Genomic DNA, 14,891 nt, shown 5'->3' with positions numbered 1-14,891 from the left:
GGTGGGTCTTCGAGCTTTGAAGGTAATTCTGGAAAGCATCGGACATGATGAAGGATACTGGTAACATTGAGAATCGCCTCGGGTTGTGCAGCAATATCATTGGAGGTAGCCATGGTTACAAGCAGTCCGTCTCACAAACGGGCCAGCGGGCCGTCTTTCCTTGCAATGCCTAGTGCCGACTTGCTAATGTCAGCAATCGAATTGCATCCCGTCAATTGCATGCAACGACGAAAGTCGGTGTACAGAATGTTAAGCATCTTACATACGCCAGCTTCGCCATCATACTGCAAAGCCGTGTCAGTGATCTTCGTAATGTCTGAGATATCACAACATACCGCTAGACCCCAGATAGCTGGCCGTCCAACCCAGCAGCACTCTGCGCCAAGCGCCAGTGCTTTGAATATGTCTTGGCCTGATCTGATCCCTCCATCGATATGGATGCGTATCTGACCAGCGGCAGCCTCGACACACTCTGGTAACGCATCGATAGTCGCCGGCGTGCCATCCAATTGCCTCCCGCCGTGATTACTAACAATGACTCCATCGCAGCCATACTCGCGAGCTAGAAGCACATCTTCCGCAGTCAAAACACCCTTGACCCAAATCTGCATATTGGTGATACTTCTGAGCCACGGGATCTCTTTTGCCCAGGAGTGGTAGTCACTGTTGAATCCCACAAACCCGGCATCGTGCGTATCAGCGCGAATCATCTCGGACGTTCTCTCTAGCATAGGAAAAGACAGACCCTCCGGAGTCCGGAAGTCGTTGTGATGCTCGTTGTATCTGACGCCAAGTACCGGGCTATCGGCTGTGAGGAAGATGGCGACACAGCCGGCGCTCTCTGCTCGTTTGATGATGCGCTCTTGCTTCGCTCGGTCTTTCATCGAGTACACCTGGATGGTATGGCCGATGGCGGTGATGGCCTGAGACGCGTCACATATCTGCTCAACGGAGTAATTTGCAAAGGAAGATACCCCCATGTGAACGTTCCTTTTTGCGCAAGCTCGGCTCGTGGCTAGCTCGCCGTCCGGATGAGCCATGGCCTGGATCCCAGCTGGTGAGACGCATAGTGGGAAGTCGATCCTCTTGCCAAGGACCTCCACACTTGTGTCTACCTTTGAGACATCTCTGAGGACCCGAGGACGCAGCTTATACTTTCTGTAGGCCCCGGAGTTGTCCGCAAGGGTGATCTGGTCTGTGGAGCCTGAGTTGTAGAAGTCTGTATTTGTCAGTTACATTCTTCCTTCTCCCTTTGTGGAACCCTTCGGTAGATCCTGCGACGGCACGCATGCTGAGTAGTGCAAGGGTGCAGGAAGGATCCGACGAACCTCGAACACCAGCTGGGAGTCTGGCGGAAGCGGCGTCTCTCAGATCATCGATGCTAAGAAGTAAAGGCTCTGATGCAGGAACATGCTTCTTTTCGAACTTCTCGACCATGATCAATGTTTTGCTGTTTCGTTATACAACAAACTCTGTGATAGTATTGCACTGGACTTGCCTCTTGACACTGAACGTTCCCTCCGAGTTCGGAATGTTATCGCACTACCAGTAGCGTAAGGCGCAGGGCGTGCGGGGTATCAACATCCGTATCTAACATTCTGCCACAGCTGATTAGCAAGCATTGAACAAAAGACAGCGTGAAAATTGTCTAAAAACTGGAACATTCAACTACTGCATAATCGAACGTTGTCTAAGCTGTAGCAAACAAGACCAGTTCTACCGCCAAACATGTCCGACACGAGAACTGCCATCCTCTCCTCGAAGGCTCCTTCGCCGCCATCGTTCCTGTCACAAGCCATCCGCGACGGCAATCTCGTATTTTGCTCGGGTCAGATAGGCGTTGACCCATCTATCGGCGCGCTGTTATCAGGCACAGTGCAGGATCGAACAGTACGCCGCCTACACTCCACACGGGGCGAGATATGCTAACTCGCACAGCGCCAAATCCTCAAGAATTTGTCTGCAGTACTTGAAAGCGCAGGTTCAAGTCTTGACTTGGTGAACAAAGTCAACATCTTCTTGGTCGAGCGGAGCGATTTCACGCCGATGAATGAGGTCTACGAGTCGTTCTTCAAGGACCCCAAGCCGGTATGTTGGGTGATGGATTTCTTTCGGCATCAGGGCTAACGTTGGTAGGCGAGAACATGTGTCTTTGTCAAAGCATTACCTCTAGGGACTGATGTTGAGATCGAATGTGTTGCGAAGGTTGGTGACCAGTCGAAGCTTTGAGCACGGAAAGACGTACCTATCAAAGCTTGCCCTCGACGATTTTGGAAGACAACCTTGCGAGAACATCCACCCTGCTTTCGTGCCGGATGGGAAAGTGCCATGTGTGTGTGACGTGCCCAGGGGGCCGGACTATGAACAAGCTCGTTTCTTTTGAGCGCTACCCAAACGAGAGACCTTGTTTAAACTTGCTAGTAACGTGCGGGCAGCTCCAACAAGGCTTTATCAGACTTTCGCCAACCAGAATCCCTCTTTTCTGGGTGGAATGACTGCAAATCTCGAAGCCTCTCTTGCCAACAACAGCATGTTCGAGCCAAAGTGTCTTGCTTGAAGCAGGCGACCTAGCGCTCGAAAGATAGTACGGGTCTATAAAGACTCAGTGTTCACAAAAGCTGAACCTTTCATCCTTGAACATCTCAAATTCGATAGCCTCATTCATCCTCCCCCGCTCAGCCATGAGCTCCTCACGAATAGCCTTCGCGTCATCCAAGCCAATAGGAAAATCTTCCACAGCTTCGGCGATCATGTCGACCAGCTCCGCAGGCAGCTGACCAACGCGACTCTCGTTCAGCTTGACTTCTCGTACCCACCAATCGCGCTGCTGTGGTGGGATATTCGCTGTTGAGATGATCGGGATCGTGGGCGCAACCAAGAACAGCGCCAGAATCTTTCGATGCCCCGGCTTCGTAGGATCGACGAGCTTGAAGTTCCCAAGACGGTGCTGAAATCCGTTCGGGAACGCAATTAAGCGGTCTTCACGCGTCAACACACTGCCGAGTACTTGTTCACCCTGCCCGTCATTGTCGATGCCCCAAATTGTTCTGAAGCCAATATCGTCGCTCTGCTCGTACTCAATGTCGTCGGTAAAGTGATTTGCTTCGACCTTAGTTCGGAAATGCAGTCTCGAATCGGTGACATTGTCGTTGTCGTAGTAGTATAGCGCGGTCGCAACGATGTGTTCGTTCAGCTGGCTTTCGATGTGCCAGGCGCCGCCTTCGTAATCTGGCTTCTCTGGGGTCAAGTGAACGTTGGCTAGTTTAACGATGACCTGCAGTTTCTTGTCTATGGGCTTTCCCTCAGTGTTTTCGCCGTCGAGATCGAGAAAGTCCCATTTCTTTTCCACGTCGCAGATGGTGATGTCGTGTTCGGGCGTCTTCTTGGGCTCTGGCAGATTGTAGATTCTTTGGCTCTCGTTGTATTTCCAGAGAACCGACTCATTTTCGTCAAAGCCCTCGGGCTCTTGTTCATTGTAGCCGTCAGGGAATTTATAGCTGACTTCATCGCAATTGATGCGGAGACTAGTTGCCAGCATTCCGTGGTTGTGCACGCTCTGGTACACGACATTCCAGAAGGGAACAGCTTTGGTGACTATTCTCTCGATGACACGGTACAGGTCTTTGTGGTCCTGAGGGTGCAGATTGTTAATGTACGAATCTATTCGTGCGTTCTGTCCATCTGGAAAGGAGATGTTGCATGGAAGCCACTGGAAACGATGTGACCAGAGCGGCGTAAAGGCTGGGTGATTATGTCCCTGCGTCCTTGTAATCGGACCTGAATCGTCGGTTTTACCCTATAGGAATGGCAGCACGACATCTTTGCCTATATTGGAGAGACTGTTGTTGACGGTTATTGTTGAATCCGGTAAAATACGCGAACGTCCGTACACGAGTGGAAAGAGCGAAGGGTGCACTAAGTCAAGTACCGTACCGTTCGATCCCGGGTGCCAGTCTTTCTGGGGTTCAGGAACGTTCTCGAGCGGTGCAGCTGCCTTGCGTAATGCTTCTTTCAGATCAAGAGGAATGGCAACATCGGACTTGAGAACACAAGACGAAGCGTCAAACACGGGCATAACGCCAGTCTTTTCGTACATGTCAGCTTTATAGCGTAGTTCCTCGATGCACTAAGAGTCATTAGTTTGCGACACGGTCGGGGTGTGTTCGACCCACATATGCAAACATCTCGTCTGAAAAATCACCACCTTGTACGACCCCAGCCCAGTCAAGCTCCTTCGTCTCCTGCCTCCATTTAGAGACAATCTCTTCGTCGTGTACTTTGCGTGTCCATTCCGGCTTGTCTGATATGCTGTCGATGAAGGATAGCATGCACCGTTCTCGTATCGTGGTGACATCGTGAGCCCAATTCATCACAGCTGAGATGGACAGGGCGTAGTTTTCAGGGCCTTGTCCCCAGTCATCGTGTGGCACGCCAAATCCGGGGAGCTGGGAAGCTGTCAGTAGTTCTCCAGAATTGGCGAATGAGCTTTGTCCAGAGGTGGCATACTTTAATCGCTGTCAGTCCATGCTCAGACGCCATCGTCGTAGAAGACGGTAGCTGTGCAGGTGAGTCTGCAACTAATCTTTTGTATCGCCCGTCGCATGGATGCTCGGATATCAAATTCACATCTGCCTGCTGGCGTGAGTGCACGGTTTGATCAACGCGCCGCTAAGGGCGGATGAAGCCTACGGCAGTGGAGATTTACTTATCAGTGAAGCTTGTGTAAGGCAGCAGCCGCTAAAGGTGGTGTGGAGCAGGCCAAGTCGCGGTTCGTGAGGCGGGAAGGCGCGCTAGCCCAATCGGTAGCGCTCAACGCGTCGCGGCTTCGAGTTTCGCGTTCGTGCCGCGCAGCTCCTTCCTCATCTAGTCTCAGGAGCACCTTCCCACACCGCGCATTGCAACTTCCTCACATTCAAAATGCCTTCCACAGTTCTCGGCAAGAGGACTCGCAGCTCTGCCCGCACAGCAAAGCCAGGTAAGTACTATTGGCGCTCTTGTCGTCTCTTCGCAGAGAACGCGAAGCTCACACGCTCAGCAGACGTCACTCCCATCTCGAAGCGCGCGACACGGCAGACGGCGTTTGTCATCCTCGATGAAGCAGAAAACGAGAACCCTTTTATCACACCGAACAAGCAGAATGCGCACATCGAGCATGAGTCGGATGTGGAGATGGGCGAGGACGCTGAGGAGGAGCCGTGCACAAAACGCGGAAGGAGAACCCGCGCAACACCTGCCAAAACTGTTGTATCGCGCCTGCCACTGTCAGCTGCGAAAGAGAATTCGCCTGCGAAAGTGCCTGCTCGAACCCCAGAGAGGATCTCGTGCACGCCCTCGACTCCTCGGCACCGCGACGCACTCTCAAGCAAGGTCGCAGTCACCCCCTCGCGACGCCTTATCATCGCTGGCCGACCATTGACGCCTCGCACACCGCATACATCCGGCACACCTCGAAGCACAGCACTCACAGTCTACAACGAAGCGCGCCAAGTCTTCGCACGCGGATCTGCACCCACCGTTCTGTTCGGACGCAACACCGAGCGCGCCGAGCTCCAAACTTTCGTCTCCACAAGGGCAAAGAGCAAGAAGTCTGGATGCATCTACGTTTCGGGCCCGCCAGGTACCGGCAAGAGCGCCTTCGTCAACAATGTGTGCCGAGCAGTCGCGACCGATGCATCTGTCAAGACGGGCTACATCAACTGCATGAGCGTCAAGAACGCCGTGGATATGTACAGAGTACTGCTTGAAGAGTTTATGGACATCACAGAGATCACTGAAGGAGATGAGATGGAGAAGCTTAGGCGACTGTTCATGCAGCGCAAGATATCCTATATTGTCACGCTCGATGAAGTCGACCACCTGCTCGAGCTGGACATCGATCTCCTATACAACATCTTCGAGTGGTCTTTACATAAGTCCTCGGGCTTGGTCCTCGTAGGTATCGCAAACGCACTCGACTTCACAGACCGCTTTCTCCCTCGACTAAAGGCACGTGGATTGAAGCCTCACCTTCTTCCATTCCTTCCATACACCGCACAACAAATCTCCTCGGTCATCACCTCGAAGTTGAAGGCACTACAACCAGCTGGAGCAGATCAACTGCCCTTCATCCATCCGACCGCGATCATGTTTTTGTCCAAGAAGGTCGCTGCACAATCGGGCGATCTGCGTAAAGCTTTGGATATATGTCGGAGAGCAATCGACCTGATCGAGGCCGACACACGGAACCAACATGCCATAAAGGCTGCCGAAATCACACCTTCTCCAACACCGTCTCCCTCGAAGACGCCGTTGATCGAGAACATCAATCTCTCGTCAGCGGCGGTCAGGCCTCCGTCCAAGCAAACAGCGCAGCATGCGCTTGTGGCCTCTTTGGCGCAGCTCACCGCCGAGACCGCCCCTCGGGCTACCATCGCCCATATGGCCAAGATTACCGCTGCAGTCTTCAGCAATGGTACCACACAGCGCCTTCAGAACCTCAACCTCCAGCAGAAGGCTGTCCTCTGCTCTTTGTCGGCCATGGAGCGGAAGAAGCGCGCTTCAGCCGGTGACAGCGTCCTGAGTACACCATCAAGACTACACAACACCGCTCCAACCATAAAAGAGCTGTTCGGAGCCTACACGTTACTCTGCAGACGCGAGAATGTTCTTCACCCCCTCACTAGCACCGAGTTCCGCGATATTGTCGGTAGCCTAGAGACGCTTTCGCTCGTCTCGGCCGTTGAGGGCAAGGCTGGTTCGCTTGTGGCTGACGCTGGTACGCCAAGCAGAAGAGGCAGGAAGACGAATGGGTTTCCCGGTGTCGTCGTGGAGGATCGTAGGGTTGCAAGTGCTGTAGGCACTATTGAGCTTGACAATGCTCTTACTGGCGCCGGCAGCAGTATTCTGAAGGGTATTCTGTACGATAACTGAGGGTTCGGTGGGAGGTCGACTGTTGAGTTCGATTTGGACCATTTTGGCTTTCGCCCCTCCGTTCTCGATTTGCATAGCGACGGCTGGTTTGTCTACTTTTGATCTTAGCATAGCGTAGCGTAGCATAGCGACGCGGTCGTTGTAAAATCACACATTCCCAAGCGTACAGTTTTCCTCCGCAACCGAGTCTACATCTTCAACCTTGCTTCTTCAACACGTTCGCCGTGGTTCAGCAAATGTCCACAATACTGAAATCCACGCTGCGTCAGCATACCACTGCGATCTCTTGATCTTGGGATGATCACTACGCTACGACACTTCGAGATCATGACGCGAAATTGCTCGCCTAGCGTCCTAACCTCTCCATCTGATTCCGAGTCACACGGCCGAGCTTGACCGGCAACATCTTACACATGTGCGCGGCCAAAACGCGGCTGCTGAAGGTGTGCAGACTTTCAGCGTCGTTTCAGGTGCAATGGCATTTTGTGGAGATTGTGCTGATGACCCGTTACCTGGTATTTGCCTTGCTTCGCTCGTTCACGCGTGTACCATGTGGTGGTGAACGGGAAGGCGCAATGCTCGGCACCTGCTTATTATGGACAGGGTTCGTTAGAATTGCCTGTTCAAACATCATGCCCATCGTTACATGCATCCCTGCTTCTACGCATTATTCTAGTACCTGCTCCTCCTGCACTTGCTTGGATGTCAATATAAAGTGAGGACTTGCGAGCGAATCAGGAGGGATGAGGGTAGGCTGAAAGAGCACTAGCCCTCCGGTTTCTCCGCACTCCACAAGCTGACCTTCCCGCACCTCGTCACACGCACCCCATAGAGATCTTAACAAGAGCATTTTCCTGCACACCATGATCCGCTACCATGGATTCATCAACTCAGAAAAGAGTCTCCAAGGCGTGCGATGCGTGCAAGCGGCGGAAGGTGAAGTGCAACGGCCAGGAGCGATGTCAACAATGCAGTCACCTCGGCCTGAGATGCGTGTACTCGGCCACTGGCAAGCCCAGAAGTCAGGGCAAGAGAGGACATATCATCTCTGAGTTCAGGAACCAAATGAACAACTCAAATGCAATCTCACCGCCAGCGATACTGCCGGCAAATGGACAGCATATTCAGCCATACGACGGTTTTACCTATGCTATCGGCCGCAACGGATTCGACTCAGGTACGTTTCCTGTCAGTTCAGAGTTGTATAGTAGGATAGGCTTGTATTCATTCTGACCAGCATCTCCCGAATCTCCCATCGCACCACAGTATAGCAAAGCCTTCTTCTTGGACCTCATACCAGACTACATGGAAGGCGTCTATCCTGTGCAGCCGGTGATTACCGAGCACGAGTTACGGAACTACATCAACTCAATGACTTATGATCAGGAGATGCGATCGTTCATATATTCATTCGGTGGCTGTACCCTCAATCTGACGCGGTACGGAGACCGAAGAACAGACGAAGTGGTGCAGACGATCGAAAACCTCATGGACCTGTCCATCGACATGATGAAACCACCACACAAGCTCCATCGCTCATCAGTAATGCGAGCTATGCAGTCAATCTTCATACACAACTGCCTTATGAGCTTACAAGGCAGCGATGCAGCATTCCACTGGATGAGGGATGCGATCAGCGCTATCCAGCTGCTCCGCATCGACAATCCGGAGCACGTCGCAAACTTGTCAGCACCTGAGAGATCAAGACGTCAGCGACTTTACTGGCAAGCTTACATCCACGAGCGCTTCCTGGCCATTCTGGACTACCGCCAGGCCATCATGTTGCCACTCTATACTCTGCCCGAAGACGACCCCACTATTCCCGCGCAGGTTCATGAGGGGTTCAATCAGATCATCAAACTCTTCCGGCTACTCGACTCGGAGTTTCTTAGCAGCTGGCTCGGTGCGGCTGGCCAAACCGGTCCTGTCACTAGTACCTGGGTCGAGGCCAAGTCGCGCGAACTCGAGGGTGACCCGGAAGCCGATGCGCTCGAGCTAGCAAATCTTTCCATGATGCAGCGCGCAGACCTAACCATCACACGTGAATGGCTCCGCACACTAGTCTGGCGGCTCGCCATGGGCCAAACGCTGCTTTCGTCGCGATCGTCAAAGGAGTGCTTGTCGCTCCTCTTTCCTGTCCGATTATCGCAGTCCTTGCGCCACCAGCTGTCCAGCATGTCCCGCCAGGACATCGAAGTGCATGGGAGCTCCATCACGCAGAAGCTGTTTGAGATCACCGACACCATCGCCGATGTGCTGATCCACATCCCTGCTGCCACGCTGGAAGAGACATCTCTCCGCATCGACGACTTCCTCTTCATCCTCGATTTCGTGCTGCTGCTGCCCCAGTTGGATGCCACGCGCAGGGGTATTCTGCTCGAGAAGCTCGAGCGCCTGCAGATTATGTTCCCTGAGGCGGTCAGCAACGCAAGCTCGCCAAATTTGCCGCTGGATCTGCAGAGCCCCTGCGCAAATGATCCCTGGTACCAAGTAGCGCAGTCTAAAACGGCAGCGGGCCTCGAGGAGATGGCAGACGGACAAGCTTTGGGACAAGTGCAGACTGGGGGTGTGGGGATCCCGAGAGAGACTAGAGTTGGTCAGCTCGCTACGTGGAATCACATCTCGAGGAGGCTGTCTATGGCACATTTCAGCACGTCGTAGAGGGTGTCAGATAATTTTCCAAATTGGCTCTGCCATGACTGTCGTATGTATACCCCAGATGAAGGATCCTATATCCAAGCGAACCCATACTCCGAATCCACAAACCCCTAGTTCGCAAGCAAGTAAATCCTGCCCTCCCAGGCAGCTAACTCATCCTCCACTGGCTCATTAACGCTGCTGACAAGCAAGTCCCTCTTGACGTTGTCGACTTGCTTAGGCACATAGAGCTTCTGCGTCTTATCTGTAAAGTTGCAGATGACGAACGCCTTCTTGCCCTTCCACTTCTTCGTGAAGGCAAAGAAATCGCGGTTCTCAATATCCAGATCATCGTACTCGCCGTGCACAAGCAAATCGCTGTACTGTTTGCGCACACCTAGCATGCGCTTCCAGTACGCCAGCACTGAGTTCTTGTCACCCTGCTGCTGCTTCGCATTGCACACATCCGCGTCCTCCAGCGGTCGCATCCACGGCCTCTCCGTCGCGTCCGGGGGCGAGAAGCCATTCGTCGGCCCGTTGCTCCAGCTCATCGGAACCCGTGAGTGGTCGCGGGCGAGATGCTGGAGGGATGTATGCGCAGCTTCCAGCGCCGCTGGGTCGTTGTTGGTGCGGCGAGCGACCATCTTGTAGTAGTTTGAGCTGTCGATGTCTTTGTACTCGTCCATACTCCATGTCTTGGGGAAGTTGGTCATGCCCAGCTCCTGGCCTTGGTAGATGAACAATGTGCCCGACAGAGCGCACATCATCAAACTCAGCATCTTGCCGCCAGCGACACGGTCCTCGGGCGCGTCGGAGGTGAAGCGTGTGATAGATCGCGATTGGTCGTGATTCTCGAGGAAGACCGTTGTCCAGCCGTCGTTTCCGCGGATCAAATCTTGCGTTCGCGCAATGGCCTCTTTGAACTGTGGGAGAATCCAGTTGCGCGGCGTAGTCTGGAATTTGTAGGGTCCCTGGCCGACGTCGACGACGTCGAACTGGAAAACCATATTTAGTTGCTTCTCCTTGGCCGAGACGTACTCCAGCACACGGGCCATGTCCTTGGTGTTGGGGCACTCGCCGACGGTCATGGCGTCGTATTTTCCGAGGACCTCATTCATCTCGCCGAGAAACTCGCGCATACGCGGGCCATTGCAGTACTCGTAGCCTGCGAACTGCCACTCGGAGCCGGGGTCTGTGACGGGGGCATCGAGCATTTCGCCCTTGCTGTACATGTTGACTGTATCGACGCGGAAGCCGTCGACACCGCGGTCGAGCCAAAACTCCATCGCGGACTTGTAGATGGCTTTGCGGGTCTCTTCATTTTCCCAGTTGAGATCAGGTTGCTCGGGGCAGAACAGGTGCAGGTAGTACTCCTGCGTGTGCTCGTCCCACTCCCAGACGCTGCCTGTAAAATTCGAGACCCAGTTGTTAGGGGCCTTGCGTTCTCCGTTCACATAGCGGGCTGGGCGCCAGATGTACCAGTCACGCTTAGGGTTGTCTTTCGACGAGCGAGATTCGAGGAACCATTCGTGCTGTAGTATGTCAGTCGTTCACTCTTTCACTACAGCGAATATGAGACATACCTCATTGGAAGTGTGGTTGACGACGAGGTCGAGGATGATGCGCATACCACGAGCATGTGTCTCATCGATCAACCTCTGCATGTCATCAAGCGTGCCGTACGGCGCGTATACATCTTCGTAGTTGCGGATGTCATATCCCATATCAACTTGTGGGCTGTCGTACATGGGACAGATCCAGATTGTATTGACACCAATCGAGCGGATATAGTCCAGCTCAGATATGATGCCCTGGAAATCACCTACACCATCGCCGTTGGAGTCCTTGAAGGAGGCGGGGTAGATCTGGTAGACGATGCCATCCTTCCACCAAGGTCTCTGTGTGACGTTCATGTCAGATATGTGATCAAAAGATAGAATACAAGAAGTGCAAGTACTGCAAGAGCAGAAGCAAAGGTTCAATCGAAACTTGAATATATACGGACAAAGTCAAACGATTCAAGGCTTTTCTTTCGATATACAAGTGGCTTGCAACACCAGTTCTTATATCATTGAACCAATTTCAGCGGGGCGTGAAGTGGAGTAGACTGGGAGGTTTAGATTGATACTCACTTGTAGTTGATGATCCATTCTGTTACTGAGGCTCTGCACGTGAGGCACGGGATGATTCTCGGAAGGATTGTAATTGGCTAGAGCTCGGGCCGTCGTTTTGGGGTTCAAATTGAGAAGGGTTGATGCCGTTGAGTGTCGTTTTACGAAATACTATCCTTTCCCATGGGGTGACGAGCTGGGGGAAATTAAGCGAGGCAAGGAAGCCTTGGAGGCTTGGGCTGGGGGCGGGGAAGGCACGACCAGTGACACGAACGCCTCGAGATCAGCGTGCCGACAACGTGCGAATTAAATTCCTTGCATTGCCCGTTTTCTAGCCTAGAAGACCGGCGAGCTGGGAACCGGGGTGGCGGCTAGTAGATGAGCTAACATCTTGCAGCCCACGTGATCTCAGATTGCGATTCGTGCGACCGTATAAGGCAAGTCGGGCCGGTTTCAGACAAATCAGAACCCCGGCTTCACGCTGACCCTTCTCTGCTGGGCTGGACCGTCGGCGCCTCTCCCCCAGACTAGAAGCAGGCTATCCCCAGATGGAGATCAGGTTGTGCAGAATTGCAGCAGGCGTGGCTTCGACGCCTCCAGTCCTCGCCTGTCTCCCCGCGTCATTCTCTTCACCACACCATTGGTATTCACACACTTGGCGAGAGCATGGGCATGGCATGAGACTCACGCGCTGAACCTGGAGCAACTGTATAAGACGCCCTCAAGACCACCCGACAGAGAGGATCATCGACAAGCTCAGGATCCAACTCCACAGTTCCAGGTCGAGCTTTGACACAGGAGGTCTTAGTTGACTTGAAGTCTCTCTTCTTCTTTCTTGTACAGCCTTCGAACCGACTCCGTTACACTATCGCCACCATGTCTCGTCGCAACAGCAGCGTCGTCGCTGTCGACATCGACCAGCAGCGCAAGCTATCTGTCGCCATGCCTGACCACAGGCAGGTCGCCTACGATGCCAGCAAGGCCACAGAGATGGAACAGAAGATGTCTCTGCGCGAGGGTATCCGCCTCTACCCTAAGGCCGTTGCTTGGTCTGCCTTGCTCTCCACCGCCATTATCATGGAGGGGTTTGACAAGGTCCTCATCGGATCTTTGTTTGCCGCTCCCGCTTTCAAGCAGCGTTATGGTTCCCAGCTCCCCGATGGATCTTGGGAAATCACCGCAGCATGGCAATCCGGCCTCACCAACGGTGCCTTCGTTGGTGAGTTCTTTGGTCTTCTCCTCAACGGTTACATCGCGGATCGCTTCGGGTACAGGAAGACAATGATGGGCGCTCTCTTCGCCGTCAACCTTTTCATCTTCATCGTCTTTTTCGCCCAGAATGTCGAGATGCTCCTCGTCGGTCTCATCTGCTGCGGTGTTCCATGGGGGGTGTTCCAGACCCTTACTTGCACATATGCCGCCGAGGTTACTCCCGTTCCCCTGCGTCCCATCCTCACCACCTACGTCAACCTCTGCTGGGTCATTGGCCAGTTCCTCGCTTCCGGTGTCCTCAAGGGCGTTGCGCTTCGTCCCGATGAGTGGGCCTACCGCATCCCCTACGCTCTGCAGTGGCTTTGGCCCACCCCCATCTTCATCGGTATCTACTTCGCTCCTGAGTCACCTTGGTGGTTGGTTCGTAAGGGCCGCGACGAGGCTGCCAAATTCATGCTCAACCGCCTTACATCCGCCGATAAGCACCCTGACTTCAACGCGAACGAGACCATTGCTATGATGCGCCACACCAACGAGCTCGAGAAGGCTGTCTCCGAGGGTACCTCTTACATTGATTGTTTCCGCGGAACCGATCTTCGCCGCACTGAGATTGCTTGCATGACCTGGTTCACTCAGGCATTCTGCGGTGCCGCTCTCATCGGAAACTCGACATACTTCTTCGTACAGGCTGGTCTCGATGAGTCGAACTCCTTCTCCATGTCTCTCGGTCAATATGCCATCGGTGCCGTCGGAGTCTTCATTGCCTGGGCTCTCATTCCTCGTATTGGACGTCGCACTCTCTACATCTGCGGTGATCTGGCTATGGTCACCATCCTCGTCATCATTGGAGCCTGTGGAACCATCAACAGGGGTAACACGGGCGCTCAATGGGCTATCGGTGCCCTTCTCCTTACATTCGCCTGCGTCTACAACATCACCGTCGGACCCGTTTGCTACGCCATCGTCGCTGAGATCCCCTCTACTCGACTCCGCCAGAAGACTGTTGTCTTGGCCCGTAACTTCTACAACCTTGCTTCCTGCGTCGGAAATGTCCTTACTCCCCGCATGCTCAACCCTGGTGCATGGGTAAGTCAATCCAATCATTTGTTTCAAGGTGACCTACTAATATCTCGCAGAACTGGGGGGCTAAGACCGGTTTCTTCTACGCTGGCACTTGTTTCGTCTGCTTCGTCTGGGCATTCTTCCGCCTCCCCGAGCCCAAGGGCCGCACCTACGCCGAGCTCGATATTCTCTTCGAGAAGAAGGTGCCCGCCCGCCACTTCGCTACTACCACTGTCAATAGCTTCCACGCCGAGGGCGACTCAGGCTCCGACTATGGTGTTGAGAAGGGCGCTCACACTCACCTCGAGGCTGTCAACTCCAAGGATATAGTATAGATGCAGCTCTTACACAGAACTGTTGTAGCTGACCGCAGATGATAGCTGAATTACTCATTGCCCATTATGAAATGGCGTTGTAGTTGATACCTTTGCAGTTGATACCGAATGTGTAGATTTCCATTAATGAATATCAGTTCATCGCCTGTTCAATCATCTTCCTTATTGGCGTGGTGTCTTAGCAAGATTGTCTGACTATACGGCCCGTATGCAAACTAAGTTAACAGCAGGTGCGAGCGTGCGTTCTTCTCGAAGAGCCGGAATACAGCAACAGTCGCGTGACTTTGAGAAAAGCAGCACTCAGGCGTACGTTAGATTCTAGTACGCCGTAGTTAGGATACTCTCGAATATGACCTTGCTTTGGTAGGCATGTGATCGTGGAGATTATCTTTCAACTGTGTACACGAAGCGCAGGATCCATCCAGCCCCGCGAATTCCGGTGTTGGTGCTCCGTAACTCCTTTCCTCACCTCCACTTAGTTGCTATCCGATGATTGGGCGCCAAGGTACGCACGCGCACGAATACAGTATTCGTGAACCTTCGAGCTCGCCTTACTTGACCTGCAATATCCTGCGACCACGGAGGTTTTCTTCCTCCTGTTATGCAATTTCGAGCCGAGGCGGAT

The 14,891-nt window shown here is 53.3% G+C and overlaps 7 protein-coding genes across 7 annotated transcripts; 4 read left to right on the top strand and 3 right to left on the bottom strand.

The window, feature by feature from the left end:
* Nucleotides 1–56: 56 nt before the first annotated feature.
* Nucleotides 57–1,486, bottom strand: M421DRAFT_419626 (S-2-hydroxy-acid oxidase). The gene is made up of 3 exons (XM_033592195.1): nucleotides 1,329–1,486; nucleotides 336–1,219; nucleotides 57–284 (listed from the first exon to the last, which is right to left on the bottom strand). The coding sequence occupies exons 1-3, from the start codon at nucleotides 1,435–1,437 to the stop codon at nucleotides 132–134; spliced, it is 1,146 nt and encodes a 381-aa protein (XP_033450107.1). The 5' UTR covers nucleotides 1,438–1,486; the 3' UTR covers nucleotides 57–131.
* Nucleotides 1,487–1,728: 242 nt separating this feature from the next.
* Nucleotides 1,729–2,229, top strand: M421DRAFT_100293 (protein mmf2, mitochondrial precursor; the record flags this gene model as incomplete). The annotated part of the gene is made up of 3 exons (XM_033586499.1): nucleotides 1,729–1,890; nucleotides 1,939–2,088; nucleotides 2,137–2,229. 3 exons carry the CDS (start codon nucleotides 1,729–1,731, stop codon nucleotides 2,227–2,229), a joined length of 405 nt encoding a protein of 134 aa, XP_033450106.1.
* Nucleotides 2,230–2,602: 373 nt separating this feature from the next.
* On the bottom strand, nucleotides 2,603–4,370 carry M421DRAFT_60135 (uncharacterized protein; the record flags this gene model as incomplete). The annotated part of the gene is made up of 4 exons (XM_033595750.1): nucleotides 2,603–3,295; nucleotides 3,437–3,796; nucleotides 3,818–4,126; nucleotides 4,173–4,370. 4 exons carry the CDS (start codon nucleotides 4,368–4,370, stop codon nucleotides 2,603–2,605), a joined length of 1,560 nt encoding a protein of 519 aa, XP_033450105.1.
* Nucleotides 4,371–4,917: 547 nt separating this feature from the next.
* Nucleotides 4,918–6,909, top strand: M421DRAFT_100291 (cell division control protein Cdc6; the record flags this gene model as incomplete). Its single annotated transcript, XM_033586498.1, has 2 exons — nucleotides 4,918–4,975; nucleotides 5,036–6,909. 2 exons carry the CDS (start codon nucleotides 4,918–4,920, stop codon nucleotides 6,907–6,909), a joined length of 1,932 nt encoding a protein of 643 aa, XP_033450104.1.
* Nucleotides 6,910–7,785: 876 nt separating this feature from the next.
* M421DRAFT_4285 (uncharacterized protein) lies at nucleotides 7,786–9,570 on the top strand (the record flags this gene model as incomplete). The annotated part of the gene is made up of 2 exons (XM_033594616.1): nucleotides 7,786–8,086; nucleotides 8,147–9,570. The coding sequence occupies 2 exons, from the start codon at nucleotides 7,786–7,788 to the stop codon at nucleotides 9,568–9,570; spliced, it is 1,725 nt and encodes a 574-aa protein (XP_033450103.1).
* Nucleotides 9,488–11,649, bottom strand: M421DRAFT_419621 (glycoside hydrolase family 13 protein). Its single transcript, XM_033592194.1, has 2 exons — nucleotides 11,130–11,649; nucleotides 9,488–11,078 (listed from the first exon to the last, which is right to left on the bottom strand). Exons 1-2 carry the CDS (start codon nucleotides 11,457–11,459, stop codon nucleotides 9,678–9,680), a joined length of 1,731 nt encoding a protein of 576 aa, XP_033450102.1. The 5' UTR covers nucleotides 11,460–11,649; the 3' UTR covers nucleotides 9,488–9,677.
* An 884-nt stretch (nucleotides 11,650–12,533) lies between these two features.
* On the top strand, nucleotides 12,534–14,266 carry M421DRAFT_59931 (maltose permease MAL61; the record flags this gene model as incomplete). The annotated part of the gene is made up of 2 exons (XM_033595729.1): nucleotides 12,534–13,955; nucleotides 14,006–14,266. 2 exons carry the CDS (start codon nucleotides 12,534–12,536, stop codon nucleotides 14,264–14,266), a joined length of 1,683 nt encoding a protein of 560 aa, XP_033450101.1.
* Between the last annotated feature and the right edge of the window lie 625 nt (nucleotides 14,267–14,891).

The sequence above is a fragment of the Didymella exigua genome (assembly GCF_010094145.1).
Source record: "Didymella exigua CBS 183.55 unplaced genomic scaffold M421scaffold_10, whole genome shotgun sequence".
In the NCBI taxonomy this organism is placed as follows: Eukaryota; Fungi; Ascomycota; class Dothideomycetes; order Pleosporales; family Didymellaceae; genus Didymella; species Didymella exigua.
The sequence above is the reverse complement of the archived record's forward strand: the minus strand, read 5'-3'. Positions and strand labels throughout refer to the sequence as shown.